At 47.0% G+C, this 19878-nt stretch overlaps 1 protein-coding gene across 1 annotated transcript in view; it reads right to left on the reverse strand.

Annotated features, from left to right (window-relative positions):
* The window catches only part of CACNA2D4 (calcium voltage-gated channel auxiliary subunit alpha2delta 4), a 111252-nt gene extending 95878 nt beyond the window's left edge, over nucleotides 1-15374 (reverse strand). The window contains 8 exon segments of the mRNA XM_055141561.1: nucleotides 1049-1179; nucleotides 1182-1198; nucleotides 2283-2343; nucleotides 3670-3801; nucleotides 4400-4562; nucleotides 6709-6768; nucleotides 13312-13428; nucleotides 15244-15374. Of these exon segments, the coding sequence (XP_054997536.1) occupies nucleotides 1049-1179; nucleotides 1182-1198; nucleotides 2283-2343; nucleotides 3670-3801; nucleotides 4400-4562; nucleotides 6709-6768; nucleotides 13312-13428; nucleotides 15244-15351 (789 nt within the window). The 5' untranslated portion in view covers nucleotides 15352-15374.
* Nucleotides 15375-19878: the final 4504 nt, after the last annotated feature.

A 19878-nucleotide genomic window follows, 5' to 3' on the forward strand; every position in this document is an offset into this window, starting at 1 on the left:
CGCCCAGACACCTGTATAGTACGGCCCTGGAATCCCTATGCCTGGTGTAATTCTTTTAGTAGAGAGAACACTGGAGAGCAGCAGGGCCTTCTCTCTACAAACCTGCCTTTAAATCCTGGTCCCTGGCCACGTGCTGGGGTGGCTGAACTGAACCCTGAAGTCATTGAGGGTTCCTTGTCTTTCTCCCTAACTGAGGCAAACCCCTTTCCTGGGAACCCCAAACTTCTCTCTGCAGACCCTCCCTGATCCCTGCGTGCAGATTAGACTGTTCTCTCTCCTTTAATTCTTGCATTTATTATGATCTTTCCACTGTGAACAGTAATCAATGAATGATCATAGCCACTTCTCTCCTCCCTTCCTCTCTTCCTCCTCCCCTCCCTCCCTCCCTCCCTCTTTCCATCTCTTCCTTCCTTCCTTCCTTCCTTCCTTCCTTCCTTCCTTCCTTCCTTCCTTCCTTCCTTCCTTCCTTCCTTCCTTCCTTCCTTTCTTTCTCTCTTTCTCTCTCTCTTTCTCTCTCTCTTTCTTTCTCTCTTTCTCTCTTTCTTTCTTTCTTTCTTTCTTTCTTTCTTTCTTTCTTTCTTTCTTTCTTTCTTTCTTTCTTTCTTCTTCTTCCTTCCTTCCTTCCTTCCTTCCTTCCTTCCTTCCTTCCTTCCTTCCTTTCTTTCTTTCTTTCTTTCTTCTTCTTTCTTTCTTTCTTTCTTTCTTTCTTTCTTTCTTTCTTTCTTTCTTTCTTTCTTTCTTTCTTTCTTTCTTTCTTTCTTTCTTTCTTTCTTTCTTTCTTTCTTTCTTTCTTTCTTCTATCCTGCACTCACCTGAGAAACAGATGCACTATATGAATTCGGGAAAATGGGCACACCTCTGACCATCTCATAGAAAATCACCTTTGGTCCGACCATAAGTTAGTAGTCCCAGCTTTAAACAAGAGCATCATCCCACAGGATTAAACAACTCAGCGATTTTCTGTGTAACTAGCATTCCAGTACAGGCCGAAGGCCATCTCCCCGCCCTGCACCGGACAGGTGAGTGCTCCCCACGACCAGCCACTGACCGCAATGATATTAACAAAGTCGTTCTCTCCCAGCGTGTCCAAGATGGTGGTGATGGTGTGCTTGGCAATAGCCATGCGGAGCCCCTTCATACTGCCACTCGTGTCCACCAGAATCACAATGTCCTTGGGGAGGTAGCGGCCTGGATATACCTTTAGCAGGAAGAGAGACACAGGCCTGTGAGGCGAAACAGAGGCCAGAACAACCATGTGACAGTCTTCAGTTATTTCTGCTCTAACCAACTTCCTTCCTTCCTTCCTTCCTTCCTTCCTTCCTTCCTTCCTTCCTTCCTTCCTTCCTTCCTTCCTTCCTTCCTTCCTTCCTTCCTTCCTTCCTTCCTTCCTTCCATCCTCCCTTCCTCCCTCTCTTCCTCCCTTCTTTCCTTCTCTTTCTCATTCTCCTTCTCTTTCTTTCATCCTTTTTCTGTCCCTTTCTGTCTCTTTCTCTTCTTTTTCTTTCTCTTTCTTTCTCTCCTTCCCTCCCTCCCTCCCTTTCCTCTCTCCCTTCCTCCATCCCTCCCTCCCTCTCTTCTTCAGGCAGTGATCAGGGATCACTCCTGGCTTTTTGCTCAGGGATCTCTCCTAACAGTGCTCAGGGGGACCCTATGCAATCCTAGGGATTGAACCAGGATTGGCCACACACAAGGCCAGTGCTTTGTCCCATGTGCTATCTCTCTGATCTTCTCTTCGGATTCTCTGAATGAGAATACAGTTTGAATACAGTTGAACACTGTATTCAGACTCCAGCGATGCAAACCATTGAGCACAGTTCTGAAGCAACTGGGCTGGGAATGTGGCCACGTGGCAACCTATCAGGAGGAAAAAGCTTCAAGTCCTGGTGGTAAACTGAGCTTGAACCAGGCAGGGCTCTTGGAGGTGCCTGCAGCCGCCAGAAGGGCAAGTGCTAGCTGCCTCCCGCACTCTGCGTCTGTCAGTGAAGCCCAGGGAGGGAGCACCAAGCGAAGCGGAGCTGGCAGAGGGCTGCCTGGAGATAGCACCCTGGTCAGGAGGAAAGCCTGCTTCGGGAAGGTCAACTAATCGTCCTTGGGCCAGGGCAACTGAGAGAACAGGGAGAAGATACTGCTGCCTCCTTGGCGGGGTGGGGCGAGGGTAGGAGTCCACATACCTGGGCTCCTGGAGGTGGGCGGGAGGGGCAGGGACTGGAAGAAAATGACACAAATCCCAAGGGCTAGAAGGGAAATCGCCGACACTGAGAGTTCTCCCCGAGAGCACTTACCAGCCTCGGTTCCGGCAGTCGAAGGTAACAACTCCATTCTCATCCGGCGTCCATTTGATGCCTAAGGGAACCAAGGCTGCATCTAGCATCACCTCATGGGTACTCCGGAAGCTGGGTGCACCTGGGGTGTGTGTGGGGGGTGGGCAGGGACCATCCTGTGGCATCCTATGAGCTGAGTCAGTGGTGAGGTGCGAGGTCCCCCTGATGGAGGGACACTGGCCAACCAGAGTACGCAGGCACAGAGCTGGGGTTCATCTCACAGGCAGGACCCTATTTAAAGTGCCAGGAATTTATGCGTGGAACAGAGCCTCCAAGCCGGCTTGGCTTTTCTAGCTGAAGGATATAGAGGGGCTTCTTTCGGATTATTCTGGTTCCAATCTCAGAATATGACCATTTAGAAACTTTCTAGAGCGTAAAATGGATTGGAGCAAAATGTGGGAATGCATTATTTTTAATGGGAAGTAACAAAAGGTAAAACTATAGCAAATTTTGTGATAGATTTTTTTGTTTGTTTTCTACTTTCAATTTCTTTGGTGGGGGCAGTATCTGGCAATACTTTGGAATTACTCCTGGTTCTGTGCTCAGGAATCATTCCTGGCAGGGCTCAGGGTATGTGGTGTTGGGTAATTGAATCATTGTCAGCCGCATGCAGGGCGGGCTCTCTAGCCCCTGTAAGATATCACTGGATCCTCATTTTCTTTCTTTTTCTTTCTTTCTTTCTTTCTTTCTTTCTTTCTTTCTTTCTTTCTTTCTTTCTTTCTTTCTTTCTTTCTTTCTTTCTTTCTTTCTTTCTTTCTTTCTTTCTTTCTTTCTTTCTTTCTTTCTTTCTTTCTTTCTTTCTTTCTTTCTTTCTCTCTCTCTCTCTCTCTCTCTCTCTTTCTTTCTTTCTTTCTTTCTTTCTTTCTTTCTTTCTTTCTTTTTTAAATTTTTGGCTTTTTGGGTCACACCTGGTGATGCACAGGGATTACTGCTGGCTCTGCACTCAGGAATCACTCCTGGAGGTGCTCAGGGGACAATATGGGATGCTGGGAATTGAACCCAGGCATGCAAGGCAAACACCCTACCCTCTGGGCTATTGCTCCAGCCCCCTATGATATAAAATTCTTAAAATCAAGAACTGTTTTGTCCTCCTCTGCATCTTCCACGATACTTTTCATAGTCCAATTCAATGTGAGCATTTGGGGGACCTGTGTTTGGGGGTTTTATTCACTCAACAGCCATTTATTGAATGGATGGGAACCCTTCCTTGTTGGGAGGAATGCCAAGGTGTGCAGCTTTTGCATGGGAGGGCCACACAGAGATCCCTGGATCTCTGATTTCCTCAGTCAGGTGTCTGCTGCCTTACTCACAGAGCAGAAGCCATGGAGATGAGACTGACTATCCTTACCAGGATAGATTCTGAAGAACCCAGTTGAGCTGCCAAAATATTGCCATGTCAGTGTTGGGTCTCTCTGAAAGTTTTCCACAAAAACAGGGTTCAAGGCTTCAGACATGTAGACTCCATTTAAAATGTCTGGATCTAAAGGGTGAAATGAAGAGCCAGAGAGACAGAGAGTTCAGTGGGCTGGAGCACATGTTCTGCATGCCAGAGGCCCCAGCTTGCTCCCTGCCCCCCGCCTCCCACATCACCCCAAAATACCCAAACAGTAACAACGTTTGAGTCAGAGCTAGTACAAGGGCTAAGACATTCACTTTGCAGGGGGCTGACCCCAGTTCAATCTCTGGCACCATGTAAGATCCCTGAGCGCCATCAGGAGTGACATTTGAGCTACTCCCCTAGCTGGAATTAGCCCCTGAACCCTTCCCCATGTGCCTAAGACCCCCAGAATAAAGAAATAAAGAGCGGGATTTGAGGGAGGTTCTGTAAGTAACAGAGATCACATCTTCTCCACGAACACACACACACACACACACACACACACACACACACGGTGCCAGAATGATGTCCTTGCACTTCTCACTTGTCACCTCTCACCCAGGAACACAACCTTGCCTCGCAATCCAAGTTCACGTTCATTCATCTCTCTCCTTCTTCGACAGGGCATCTCAGCTACGGGAGGCACCCCCTTTTCATAAATCAAATGTAATGAATTTAATGGGAGCAGGGCGGGCGGCACCTTTGTTGTACACATTGGTGGGCAGCTGCACGCTGCTCATGGAGGTGTTCACCGGCTGGTTGCTGAAGTGCGCGTTGGGCTCCAGGACGAACTCTGCCCCCAGCTCCACGTAGTTGCCCTCCTCGTCTCTCTCGTTGATGAGCACCGAGTTGTAATAGTCGAACTAGGGGCAGAGGGAGCAGAGCGGAGGAGGTTGGATGGAGAAGAGGACAGCTGGGACAGACAGAGGGAGAGAGACGAGGTGCTGTAGGGGTGACAGGGCTCAGCAGTGAGCAACGGCGATGGTGGGGGATAGGCTGAGAGCACCCAGATGCCGGGGGGAAGTCAGACAGCGATCCAAAGGATTCAGGGCGAGCACATATCTAGATCATTGCTGGAGGGGAGATGGCTGGCTGGACTGGCTGCTTGCCGGAACAAGGTGATTAAATTAGTGGATGTTAGAGAGTGAGATAGAGTGAGAGAAAGGGTGAGGGGAGGGTTGGGGTACCCTTAGTGATGGATTCTCCTTAAGAAACAGCTGTGTGCTTCACTCGGGGCACCCCAGAAGGGGGTGGGTGAGAGCTGTCCCCGCCCCAAGGGGCCCAGCCCCGGCAACTGAAAACCTCCAGAACCCGACCACCGTTTCCCACACGCTCGGGCCGAGCCTCACTTATGAGTGAATGTATTCTTGGACTGTGTGGCCGCAAATGACACATCATAAGACACTCCCTACCCATTCTCCATAAGTCCCACACCACATTTGATGGGGTTCAAATAGTAGGCAGCAAATCAAAGAGGAAAAAATATATATGCATATATACATAGTTTCAGATATATATATGAAAGCTCACATCACTCAACCTTTAAACAGCATGTTAGTGATATTCTAAAGAATGTCTTAATGGTCCCTGCTAAAATAGAGCAATCTTCACACTGTCTCCTCTAGGGATACTTCTTTTGTAGTATTTTCAGCGGTTTTCCATAACAGACAATACAAAACATATTATTTTGATTGTGCTTTGGGACAAGGATTGGGGCGTGGGATAGAAACACCCCAAATTTGGTGGTGGGAAAGTGTAATGGTGGTGAGATTGGTGTTTTAATATTAACTGTAATCAAATATTGTGAACCACCTTATAAAATAAAAAAAAATTTAAAAAGAAAGAAACAGCAGTGGCTGCATCTTTCTGGGAAGGAGGTAGAAATCTGCAATGTTGGGGGCTGGGCCTGACTCCCACACGAGAGCTCCCGGAAACCCTCTTCTCTGCTTCCTCCATCACAGATCTTTTTTTTTTTTTTTAAATAGATGTTTCAAAAAATTTTATTTTGATTTTTTACTTTTTTGGGTCCTGCCTGGAGATGCTTGGGGTTACTTCTGGCTCTGCACGGGAATTACTCAAAGTGTTGCTCAGGGCACCATATGGGATGCCGGGAATTGAACTCGGGTCCACCGTGTGCAAGGCAAATGCCCTACCCGCTGTGCTATCGCTCTGGCCCCCTCCATCATAGATCCTGACCGGTCTCCATGCCATGCCCTCTCTCCTGCCCCCTGCCATGGTGTGGCAGCCGGCATTAGCGCCTAAGCACACTGTCTGCCCTCCCCTGCCCACACCCCACAGTGGTGCCATTGCAGGCTGGAAAAAGATTCCGATCTTCCCACAGTCACTCTCTGCCTCCTCCTCCCCAGGATGCAGTGTGGACTCCTCACAAATTCCTCGATTTTGCATATTCTTATGTCCGTGCCTTTGATTTTCCTTCACCTAGAAACCCCACCTCTGCCTTTGCTGGCTCTCTGCACTCAACTCAAGGCCCAACCCTCACTGCAACCCGCCCTAGGTCTATGGAAGTCTCTGTGCCTCTGCAGACTCAACACGACCCCTCCGTAGGAACTTGGACGCGTCTTATCCGAAACACTGGCTCTGCGGGTATCCTTTCTGTCTTCTTGAGAAGAATAAAAAGCAGATATCCATACCTTTTTATTTCTGCAGAGGCTCATATATCATGGTTGAATAACAAACATCCATCAAATGAGTGAATTGTTGTTGACTTGCCCTCCCATCCCCCTCATTTTTTTGCGGGGGGTAGGTTTTGATCTCACCTCTGGCATCTGATTCATAAGTCCCTTCTCAAAAGACTAGAGAGTGTTTCATAGTCAGGCTCCAGAATGGATGCTAGTGCACACTGGCAGCTAACACACACACACACACACACACACACACACACACACACACACACACTATGGCCTGTTTTCAGATGTCCCTGGCCTTGGGTAAGTAGAGGAATGAGTCACTAGCCACTCCGAGCAGCACTCTGCAAGCAGGAAGACTCACCACCAGCGATTCGTTGAATTCATGCTTCAGGTCAGCCTCCTCGGCAGCCTCTACCAGACTCTGGATGACAGGAGCACAAAGAGAATGAGTGGACAGGAGCACAAAGAGAATGAGTGGGCCAAGGAAGGTCTGGGGAGCTCATTACGTTTCACTTTTTTTAAAATTTATTTTGGCTTTTTGGGTCACACCTGGCGATGCTCAGGGTTTCCTTCTGGCTCTGCACTCAGGAATTACTCCTGGTGGTGCTTGGGGGACCGTATGGGATGCTGGGGATCGAACCTGGGTTGACTGTGTGCAAGGCAAACGCCCTCCCTGCTGTACAGTTGCTCCGGCACCAACCTCATTATGTGTCAGTCCATGAGGTGCCCAGGGAACTGAGAGCAGGTATGCAAACAAGAGCTTATTGACTGTGTTCAGAATCTCTCTTTCCAATAGCCAAAATGTTTGTGCATACTACCAAGCGAAAAGAGACCCGCTGAAAGGCCAAATCCGGTTGTATTCCAACTAGAGAACATGTTTGGGCGTCAATACTTTTTTTTTAACCTTAGGTACCATGATACTGCTTGTGATAGGGTTTCATGTATAGGGCATTTGAACACCCCATCTTCCCATAATGTCTGCTTCCCCCCAATGTTATCTCAGAATCCTCTGCCTCCACCTCCCCACACCTCCTGCAGTAAGCTCAGTTCTGTAGACCAGCTCTTGGCTTCTATTGCCTTTATCCATATGCTGTTCCCTTACTATGTTTCTTTATGTGCCCCACACAAGAGAGGTTATTCTGTGTCTGCCTCTCTCCTTCTGGTTGACTTCACTCAGCTTGATGCTCTCCAGATCCATCCACATAGAGGCAAACTGCATGGTTTCATTTTATCTGATAGCCAAGAAGTATTCCATGGTGTGTATGCACCATGGTTTCTTTGTGCAGTCAATTACATGAAATTTTGGAAAAGGCAAAGCAAGAGAGAGACAGTAGTTGTCAGGGCGTGGAAAGTGAGGAATGCATGGGCAGGTAACAGAAGCCCCTTTAGAAGAATGCTCTTGTCTTGCATGCTCTCTAGTGAGATATCCATGTCATTTTCATTTGTTAAAATGTGCAGAATGCATAACTTCAAATGAACCCCGATGCACAGTGCTTGTTGGGTGATCATGAGGCATCACTGTAGGTTCATGGAGTATAACAAATGTATCTGCAGCTGAGGTCCTGTATGGGGTGGGGGGGCAGCAGGTATAGAAAGGGAACTCTCTGTACATTCTCTGCAATTTATTTTCAACTTGAAACTGTTCTTTAAAACGAAAATCAGAAGGGACGGGGAGATCGCTCAAGGGGCTCGAACACATATTTTGCATGCAAGAACCTAGGTTCTCTCCCCAGCACTGCAGGGTTCCCTGAGTACCTCCAGGAGTGACACTGCCCTCAAACACTGAGAAGGAAGTAGATCTTAATCATTGATGGGCATGACCCCAAAATCAAGAAAACTAAAATGTATGTTTATGTTTATAAATATATATAGGTTCGTGTGTATAGAGTATATGATGCATGTAAATATATAATGCTCATATATTAAAAATTATATATATATATTCACTAACCAGAAATTTGGAACAGTCTAAATCCATATCTATTGATGAACAGTTAAACAAAACTGGGATATTTACAAAATGGAATATTATTCAGTAATTAAAAAGAATGAGTTTTGATACGTGATAAAACATGGATGAACTTATAAAAGATTAGGTTAAACTGGTAGAATCTAGAAACTTGCATATTGTATGATTCCATTTACATAAAATATCTAGAATAGGAAACTTGATTGACAGGAAGAAGATAAGTGGTTGTCAGGAGCCAAGAGGTGGATGGAATGAGGGATGACTGATTAGTAGGTTCTTGGTTTGCAGGCTACACCCAGATGTGTTCAGGACTTGCTCCTGGCTCTGCACCCTTGGGTCACTCCTGCCTGGCTCAGGGGACCCTATAGAGTGCCTGGGGTAGAACCTGGACTGGCTACATGCAAGGCAAGTGCCATACCCACTATACTGTCTCTCCAGCCACTGCTTAGTAGGTTCTGTTTGGGTTTAATAAAAAGTTCTAGAATTAGGGGCTGGAGCAATAGCACAGCGGGTAGGGCGTTTGCCTTGCACGCGGTTGACCCGGGTTCGATTCCCAGCATCCCATATCCCTGAGCACTGCCAGGAGTGATTCCTGAGTGCATGAGCCAGGAGTAACCCCTGTGCATCTCCAGGTGTGACCCAAAAAGCAAAAAAAAAAAAGTTCTAGAATTAGATAATGATGATGTTGTAAAACATTGCAAATATACTTGATACCATGTAACCATTGACTTCAAACTGGTTTGTATAAATAAACAATGACATTTATTTGTATTTTATATATTTACAATTTACATTAGGTGGATTTACTACCAAAAATTGAGACCAGCATCACAAACTATCGTAGGGAGCAGAGAAATATTATAGTAAGTCATTTAGTTGTCTTGCATGCAGCTGACCCAAGTTTGGTTTCCAGTACCACCCTCAGCCCTGCCAGGAATGATTCCTAAACACAGACCAGGAGAAATCCCTGAGCACAATAAGGGACACCCCCCCATCAAAAATAAATTATTATGGGAACTATGTAAGTCTTGTAGAATAACGAAAATATATCTGTGCTCATGTACTGGAAGAATTAATATCATGTTCTTCACCTTAAATATGTACCTTTTCTCCTTTTGACTATTTCTGGCTTTTTTTTTAAATCATGTTCAGTTATTGAGGTCTCTTCTTAGCAGTACTCTAAGTATCATGTGGTTCCAGGGACCAAATCTGGGCCTCTCATATGCTAAACAAGTGCTCCAGTTCCTGGAGCCATCTCCAGCCCCATTTAAGTCTATGCATTTTTAATTATCAGTAATGTAGCACTGTAGCACTGTCATCCGGTTGATCATCTATTTGCTCGAGTGGGCACCAGTAACGTCTCCATTGTAAGACCTGTTACTGTTTTTGGCATATGGAATATGCTATGGGGAACCTGCCAGGCTCTGCCGTGCAGGCAGGATACTCTCTGTAGCTTGCCGGGCTCTCCGAGAGGGATGGAAGAATCAAACCCGGGTCGGCCGTGTGCAAAGCAAATGCCCTACCTGCTGTGCTATTCCTCCAGTCAATTATCAATAATACCTAAGGAAATGCTCACAGGCTCTAAAGGAATCTACAGATTCAATATAATCCTTAACAGAACCCCAGTTTAACTCTTTGCAGAATTTGAAAGAGCACTCCTAACTTGAGTATGATAATGCAACGACTTCTAGCGTCAAAGTAACTTGTATGTAAGAACAAAGTTGGAGTCATCACACTTCCTGATTTCAAAATATTTAAGATCTACAGTAATCAAGGTAGTACAGTACAGGCAAAAAACATAGATCAATAAAGAGGGAATAGAGAGTTGAGAAATAAATCGAACATCCTCAGTTAAGTACTGAGAATAACACTCTCAATAAATGGTGTCTGGCCCAAGAAAAAAATTGAATCCTTATATAATATGAAGAATTCAACACAAAATGTGGGACTGGAGAGATAGTGTAGGAGATAGGCTTGTGCCTTCATGGGGTCAACTCCAGTTCAACCTACAGCACCACTATGATCCCCGTGAACACGGTAAGGCGTGATCCCTGAGCCAGGAGCAGCCCCTAAGCACTTTCCAGTGTGGCTCAATCAAAAATAACCCTTAATCCTAGGAAGATCTGAAAGAGGTTCAGTGACTTGCAGTGCTTGCCTGGCAAACACAAGGCTCTGAGCTTAAACCCTGGCACAGCCTACAGGCACGCACAGAGGTGTTCTTAAAACTCTATAATTTGGCATATGGGATGAGAAAGAGGCCAAAAAGAGTAAAATATGAGCTGTAGCTTTAAAAATGTCCAATGTTTGAGTTGAGAGATAGTACTGGGCTTCCTTATGTCCAGCAGAAACTGGCTCAGTTCCAGCATTGCCAAAGCACCCCCCTAGAAGCTCTGAAAATGATCCCTGAGCACAGAACCAGGCGTTATTCCTGACCCCCGCTGGGGGCAGCCCCAGAAAAAGTTCCCAGTATAGGCATGAGGTTCTTATGTTCTATAGGTCTAAAACCCTTAAACTTACTAGAAGAAAATAGGGCAAAGTCTTCTTCAACATGGTGTTTTAAGAATATGCATTTACATGATATCAAAAGTAAAGGCAACAAAAGCAAAAGTAGACAAAGTGGACCAACCAGATCAAAAGAAAAGTTTCCTGGACAACAAAGGAAACACTCAAGGAAGTGAAAATTGCAACAATGGGAGACAATATTGCAAACCACACCTATGATAGAAATATAAGGAACTGCTGGTTGCAAAAAACAAAATTTTAAAAAGTGCCCCCAAAACCTGAGTAGGCCTTTCTCTGAAGAAGATATAGAGAGGAACAAGTTATATGCAAAGGTGTTCAACTTCATGAACCTTTCGAAAATTTACAAACCAAAACTCAAGAGTCTTCATCTCACATGTGCTAGGATGTCTGTGATCAGAAAACCCAAAAGCAGGATGAGGGCATAGAGAAAAGGGAATTCTTTTCATCGGCAGATATAAATTAGTGTTGTTGCCATATGGAAAGCAGTATGAAGGCTTCCCTAAATATTAAAAATAGAACTACCATATGATACAGCAATGGATATCTATCTAAAGAAAAGTAAAATCTAGATTTTGAAAAGATTTTGGCATGCTCATGTCCATTGAGGCATTATTCATATCAGCCAAGGTATGGAAGCAGTAACAGAACATTCTCCTTGCATAGAGAAAATGCAATTTGGTCTATATAGGCCCCATGTATAAATATATTTTTAAGGCATGTATTTATCACAGATATAGATGATATATTATCTGGTCTTTAAAAAGATGAAAATCCTTCCATTTGAACAGCAAGGTGGAACCTGGAATATCCTATGCTAAATGAAATAAGCCAGAGGTAGAAAAGCAAATATTGTATATTCTCCCTTAGAGGTGGCCCTGAAATAGTCAAACTCATAGAAATAGTGAGTCTGAGGCAGCCCCTTGAATGGGGAAAGGGTGAAATTGGGGAGCTGTTGGCCAAGGGGTACAAGATTTTAGTTCTGTAAGATGATTGAGTTCTTTAGCACATACACACTGCAATAGTATTTTTAGTTGGTAATATTCTATTGCAAACTTAAAACTTGCTATAATGGTACCTCGTGGGCATTCTTATCACAGATATGGAAATAACTAGGATCTGGAAACAAATGGCAGCTGTGACACGAGGTGGGCATGTTAAAATATATATGGTCGCCTTTGAGAGATGCCTTGTTTTGTTTTGTTTTGGGTCACACCTGGCGATGCTCAAGGATTACTCCAGCTCTGTATTCAGGAATCACTCTTGGTGGTGCTCAGGGGACCCTTTGGGAATGCCGGATATTGAAACCAGGTCGGAGTGTGCAAGGCAAGTGCCCTCCCTGCTGTACTATCTCTCAAGCCCCAGATAGATGCCAGTTTTGATAGTCAATTATCCCTCCACAAAAACTGCAGAGGGGAGAAACTGCAGTTCTAGTCTGGCATGTTACTCAGTTGCTCTTGGCCTCTATCTGTCCAGCTGTGAACTGGGTGGAATTCCCTCCGTGCTTTCCCGTGGAAAGATCTGCGCAATGAACCTCGAGGCCTCCTAGGGAGAAACAGGGTGTGTGTTGGGAGAGGGGCAGAGCACGTGCTCCTTGGTTAGTTTTCTGGGGCGAGCTGCAGGGAGAGGACCTGGAGCCCTCAGGAGCCCAGCGCTGGCCTCCCTGGGCTTGTGCTCCCACAGCCATGGGGACTCGCTGTGTCCAGGGCTGCCCTTGACCTAGAGAGGCACGTTACCCCCTGTGGACTGTGGCATGTGTGTGGGCCCAGGTGCTCGTGCTGTGGCCCAGGTTGGGCTCTCTGGCCCCCACGCAGCTTACAACTGACTTTGGATCCTATAGGTCCCTTGTTCCAAAGCCTGGAGAGGAAGAGTCCGTCCGGGGATGTGTTTGTGGGCCCCCCCCCCCGCACCCCTGCAGCACGCACCCTGCCAGCTGCTACATGCCTACACACTTCCTCGCCCTCACCCGGGCTGCAGTGCGGTCTCCACCCCAGCCTTTTGGGTTCCCAAACATCACTGGGGAGAGGGCCCTGGCCCGGGAGGGGCAGGCTTCTGGCTGAGCACACCCGGAAGCCACAGACCTCTGCAGGCTGGCCAGGGCCCCACAGCCACCCGGCTGTCGCAGAGACGGCAGGTGATTCATTGAGCCCGGGGTCCCTCAGGGCCGGGGGGATGCAGGGAGTGAGGGAGATGGGTGCTTGGCTCCCCCTGCTTCCATCACAGCCCCTTCACCCCATCCTTTCTTCCTCCGCTCCCAGGCCTGGGGGAGTACAGCCCTCCAGGGCGGGAGATGAAGCCCACCCCGGCTCTGTGGGTGGTCACCTTGCTATGGTTTTCCTGGAGGGTGGGGCTCAGTCCCCCCACCCATGCCCTCTGATTCCCCACACGTCTCTTTTGGCTCCTGGGCATCAGGAGCTGCTTCTGCCTGCAAGGTGGGAAATGTGACCTGGGGGTCGCAGGCTGGGCGGCGTGTACCTTGATGGCCTCCACCTTCCTGAGCAGCATGGTCTCCATGTCCTCCGAGAACTTCCGCACCAGCTCCAGCCCATCCACCTCCTGGATCCCCAGGCTGGGCTCCACATCCTTGTATTTCTGTCCAGGAACATGGGCACAGGGGGACGAGGTCACGTGGCATCAGGATTGGGCTACTTCCCCCCTCTCCCTGGTCCTATCCAAGGCGCATAAATGCTGCCATTCTCCCCATGAATCAAATGAGTCTCTTCCCCTGCTAACATGCACAGCCCTCTCTGTCTCTCTGTCTCTCTCTGTCTCTCTGTCTCTGTTTCTCTCTCTTCCTTTCTTGGTTTTTGGACCACATCCAGCGATGCTCACGGCTTGCTCTTGGCAATGCTCAGGAAACTATACAGGGTGTTGGGGACTGAGTCAGGGTCAGCGTGATTAAAGGCAAATATCCTACCCACTCCAGCCCTTAACATCTGTCCTTTATCACAAGTCCTGTCTCTTCCAGGGGCTCTGTCTGGGCACTCCACTGTGAAGAGCCTTCAGAGACTGAGGCTCAGAGAGGTCACTATACTTTCCCAGAAACACAAAGCCAGGGATGCAAATCCCATATTCTTTGCCCGGCCCCAATCCCCGGAAACTGGGAATCCTCCCTGAACTTCCGTTCACGTCCTTGCAGGCACCATGCCCACCCCCACCACCTGCTACGCTGCCCGGGAGCTCAGGACACAAGGGAGTTGACTTTGCAGTTCCTCTGGGCCTGTGGGAAACCGTTTGTCACAGGGGTGTGGGTCGCCCAGGTCTGACGGCTCAGCTCATGTGACCCTAGCAAGTTCCTGGTTATCAGAGGTGGCTGTCGAGGTGGCGCCAGACTTCACAGGCCAGGAGGCTGTTTCTCCCCAGATGGCCTTGTAACCATTATTCTGTCTTTCTCTCCCGCCGTGGATGCCACAAATGGAAAGCAGAATGAGAAAGTGCTGTGTGTGTGTGTGTGGGGGGGGGGGTCTATTGGAAGGTTGGTCTTATCTGTTACTGTTATATGTGCTGCAGGGGCCACCGGAGAGCAGGATACCCCACTAGTCACAGAGTATGTGGGTGGCGAGGAAGGCAGGTAGGGAGGCGGCTCAGAAGCTTGAGATGTGCTTCACATACCAGCACAAAAGGGCGAAGAGCTGCTTACTTCGAGCCTGGTGCCGAGCGAGCGCTCCAGCATGAATACAAAGTTCTAAGCGCATGGTAATAATAGACAACTCCAAGCTATTATTAAAACCGGCCCAGAGTGGTAAATGTCAGAGGGGAAGGAGGTGGCATTTCATCTTGCAAGAGAAGGTTGCTAGGTGTCGAGACTCAGGAAGAGGTGAGTAAACCCTGGGTCAGGGCGGGGTGGGGGAGCGGGGCTGCCGTCACAGTGCCCGGCGCTGCCCTACTCCCTGCCCCCAGGTGGCATGTGGGTGGGTACAGATCTCTCACCTGGATCGGACTCGAGGACATGTGCAGGCTTGGAGACCCGGAAAAGGTTTCTTGGCCCCCCACCTGCCTCTAAGACCTGGGAGCTCTCTGGTCCCACGTACCCTCCCCTGAGTTTTCTTCCTTCCTCTCCAGCCAAGCCCCTTCACAGCTGGCAGGCAGGCAAGCCAGGCCAGGTGTCGGGGGCGCCCCTCCCTTTTATACCCCCACCCCCCACACCGTCTCGTTGCCATCTGATTTCATCCTGGTACTTGCTTCCCAGAGCTCCCGCTTCTCTCGCCTGATGTGGGGGTGGAGTCTGCCCTGGGCCTCAGTTTCTCTGGGTGAATCATAAGGGATTGGACCAGATGGGTCTTGAAGACCCCACACAGCAGACAATGGGACAACTGGAACTCTCCTTCCCCAAAGGAAAGGGTCCCTGTCTGCCTAACCGCCCGCTGCTCACCCCCCACCTGGAGCTCCCCAGAGGAGGCTACTGACCTTCTGCAGTAAGAGGGAGCCTGAAAACTTGGTCGCGGTGTCGTACAGATCTCGGCCAATGGCGTCAGCCCAGAGCTTCACTCTGCGGAGAGAGATGCACATGCTCATGCACACATGTGAGACCAGGAACAAGGCAAGGGCACACACGATACTCCCCCCCGCCCCCAACACACACACAACTCAGATACAGAAACAGAGATACCTGCACCCACATGCACACTCAGATCCAGACACACAGATACCCACATACACACAGTCAGATACAGAGATACAGATACAACACACACACACACACACACGCAGACATGCACAGACACCCCCTCACACACATACACGCATACTTCGATGTAGACACAGATTCTCGCACTCACACTCACTCAGATACAGAAAGACAGATGTCTGCACGCATGCATACTTAAAGACACGCAGATACTCTTCCCCTCACACACTCAGATACGGAGACACAGATACCCCCACACACATGCACTCTAAGATACAGACACACAAATACCCCCTCTCCCATGCACAGAGTGAGATACAGACACACTATACACACACACACACATGCACACTCAGATACAGAGACAAAGATACCTTTAGAAACACACTCAGATACAGAAACAGGACATCTCCACACATGCACACTCAGATAGATACAGAGTCACACAAAGCTGCACACACAGAGATAGACAGACACAGATACCTGCACACTCCCACACTCTGATTCAGAGACACACAGTTATCTTCATGCTGATGCACACTCAGAAACAAATACACTGATGCCTGCACACACACACACTCTGATACAGAGATTCAGATACACACACTCAGATAAAGAGACACACATGTAAACTCAGATGTAGACACACATATACCCCCCCACACACACACTCAGAGAGACAGCTACCTGTTCACACACTCAGATAAAGATGCAAAGTATGCACATATGCACACACTCAGATACATGACAGAGATAACTGCACAAAGAGGCACACTCAGATACAGAAACACAGAGATACGCCCCCCACACACTCAGAGACACCCACAGATACCCAAAAATAGGAGGACATCCAGATACAGAGACAAAGATTTTCATACACAAACACAGATATAAACACACAGATAACCCCTCACACAGGCACACTCAGAAGCAGACACACAGATAACCACCCACTTAAGAACACTAGTATACAAATACACAGATACCCACTCACTCAAGCACACTAATATACAGACACACAGGGACACTCAGCTACAATGACACAGAGGAGCTACACATATACACTCAGATACAGATGCACAAGTACCTACACATGCACACTCAGATACAGACACAAAAATACCCATGCAAACACACATTCAGATACAGAAACACTGATACCCACACACAGACACACTCTGATACACACAGATACCCACTCAAATGCTCATTCAGATACAGACACAAATGTACCCACACATAAACTCATCTCAGATACAGACACTCAGATATTCACACACAGGCTCACTCAGATTCAGAGACACTGGTGTCCCCCCCCCCCACATGCACACACACACACACTCATGCACACATACTCAAAGAAGGACAGATATCCTCATAAATGCACAATCAGATACAGACGCACAAGAACCTGCACACATGCACACTCAGGTACAGACACACAGATACCCACCCAAATGCACAAAAACAGACACACAGATACCCACACACAAACACACACTCAGATTCAGACACACTGATACCTTCACAAATACATAGTCAGATAGACACCAGATATGCCTCCCTCAAATACACACTCAGATAAAGAACTGTAGATACCTGCACACACACACACTCACATAGAGCGAACATAGATACCATCACATGCACACTCAGATATAGATACATAGCTACCTGCAATACACACACACTCAGAAACAGTTAGATACCCATCCCCACATCCCCACACATGCACACTCAGAGACACAGATACCCATAAAAATGCACACTCTGATACAAACAGTGAGATAGCCAACACTCAAACATTTTCTGATACAATACACAGGTATTCACACTTACACACTCAGATATAGACACCAACATACCCAAACACAAAAGTGCAATTAGATACAGACTCACAGATATCCACATAAACACACATTCATATCCCAACACACAGAAACCCTGCAAACACACTCAGATACAGACACACAGATACCCACAAACAAACACACTCTTGATGCAGATACACTGATACATGCACAAATGCACATTCAGAGATGTACAGATACCCCTCCCTCAAATACACACCCAGATACAGCAATACAAAGATACCCTTACATATGCATACCCAGAGACACACAGATACCTGTACACACGCACACTTGGATACATAGAGACAAATATCCACACACACAGGCACACTTAGATACAGAGACATAGAAGCCCATACACAACTCTCAGATTAAGACACACAGATACCCATACATACACTCTCACTTAAGTACACACTGATACCCACATACATGCTCACTCTGATATGGCATACATATTCCTCCACACACAAGCACACTAAGATACAGACACAGATACCCTCCCCCCACACACTTAGATACAGAAATAGATATATATGCACACACAAACTCTCAGATATATACACACAGATACCCCCACGCACACACCCACACTCAGATAGGACAGATACCCACACACACCCACACTCTCAGATACAGACACACTGAAACCCACACAAACACACACATAATCAGATACAGACTCAGATACCCACCCGCGCACACCCAACCTCACATATAGAAGCACAGATAAACAAACACACCCACATTCATATACAGACACACAAATACCCAAACACAACATAGTCAAATACAGACATACAGATACCCACAGACACACACACTCAGAGACACACGGATACCCAATCACACACACATGCACACTCAGATACAGAGATTCAAATCTGCCTGTCCCCACAGGCTCAGATACATGACACACAGAACTGCACACACATAACACACACACACACACACTCAGATACGGAGACACAGACTCAGACATAGACGTACTCATTCAGATACACTTGGATACAGACACACAGATTACCTGCCATAATACATACTGTCAGAAACAGAGACACAGATACCCAAACACACACAAACTCAGTTATAGAAACACACAGAAACTCTCAGACATGCACACTCAGATACAGACACACAGATGGACATATATACACTCAATCTCAGAAACAGACACTAAAATAATACCCATGCAAAGACACACAAACTCAGATATAGAGATACTTAAGACCCTCAGAAATGCACACTCAGTACAGACAAAGAGATACCCCACACATATGCACACTCAGATACAGACACACAGATACCCTCACAAATGCACACTCTAATACAGATGCACAGATACCTGCACACACACACACTCAGATATAGACACCAACATACCCAAACACAAGCATACTCAAACAGAGAGAAACACAGTTACACATACATACACAATAGACACTGATATGTGTACATACTAAGATACAGAGATACTGATACCTGAAGATATACATACACACACTGAGAGACACATACACATACAAACACACACACAGTCAGGTATAGTCACACAGTAGCCACACACACATGTATACTCAGTATAGATACACAGATAACCCTCCCTAACATACTCGCTAAGAGACAGAAACACAGATACTAAACACACACAAGCTCAGATAGGGATACACACAGAAAATCTCAGAAACACACTTAGATACAGACAGATACTAGCATACACACTCACTCAGATACAGACACACAGATTCCCACACACACTGTGTCTGAGTGTTCAGACACAGAGAAACTTAGATATACACATACACACACTGTGAGTAGAGACACTGATACTCTCATACTCACACACTCCACTAAGATACAGAGTTACTGATACCTATAGATACATACTCACATAGATAAAGACACATACATACATAATACATATACTTGCACACGCACACCAGGATCCAGTGACACAGATACCTACACAAACACACACACAGAGATCCACACATGAATACACATGTGCAGCAAAAGAGATGCCCACACAAACACACACACTCTGATACTAAGACATAGATAAATCCGCCACCCCCCCACACACTAAGGTACAGAGACTCAGTGGCATATTCACACACACATACACCCTTATACAGAGATACCCCACATATGCACATCAGATACAATGACAGAGATAATTGCACACATGCACACTCAGATACGGCGACACAGACACCCATATGCACAGACACACAGTCAGATACAGACATACAAATACCTGCACACATGCACAGTCAGATCCAAACACACAGATACCCACACTCACACTCAGATACAGAGAGTTACATGCACACATCAACCCTCATATACATACACACATATTTCCGCACACACCCACACTCAGATACAAATACACTCATTTCCTCACACACACAACACATAGATACAAACACAGATACCTGCGCAAACACATACTCAGATACAGAGATACTGATACCTGAAGACACTCACATGTACTGAGAGACACATATACATCTGCACACAAACACACACTCAGAGTAGAGTGACAGATACCCACACTCA

This window comes from Sorex araneus, chromosome 6 (genome assembly GCF_027595985.1).
Source record: "Sorex araneus isolate mSorAra2 chromosome 6, mSorAra2.pri, whole genome shotgun sequence".
Classification (NCBI taxonomy): Eukaryota; Metazoa; Chordata; class Mammalia; order Eulipotyphla; family Soricidae; genus Sorex; species Sorex araneus.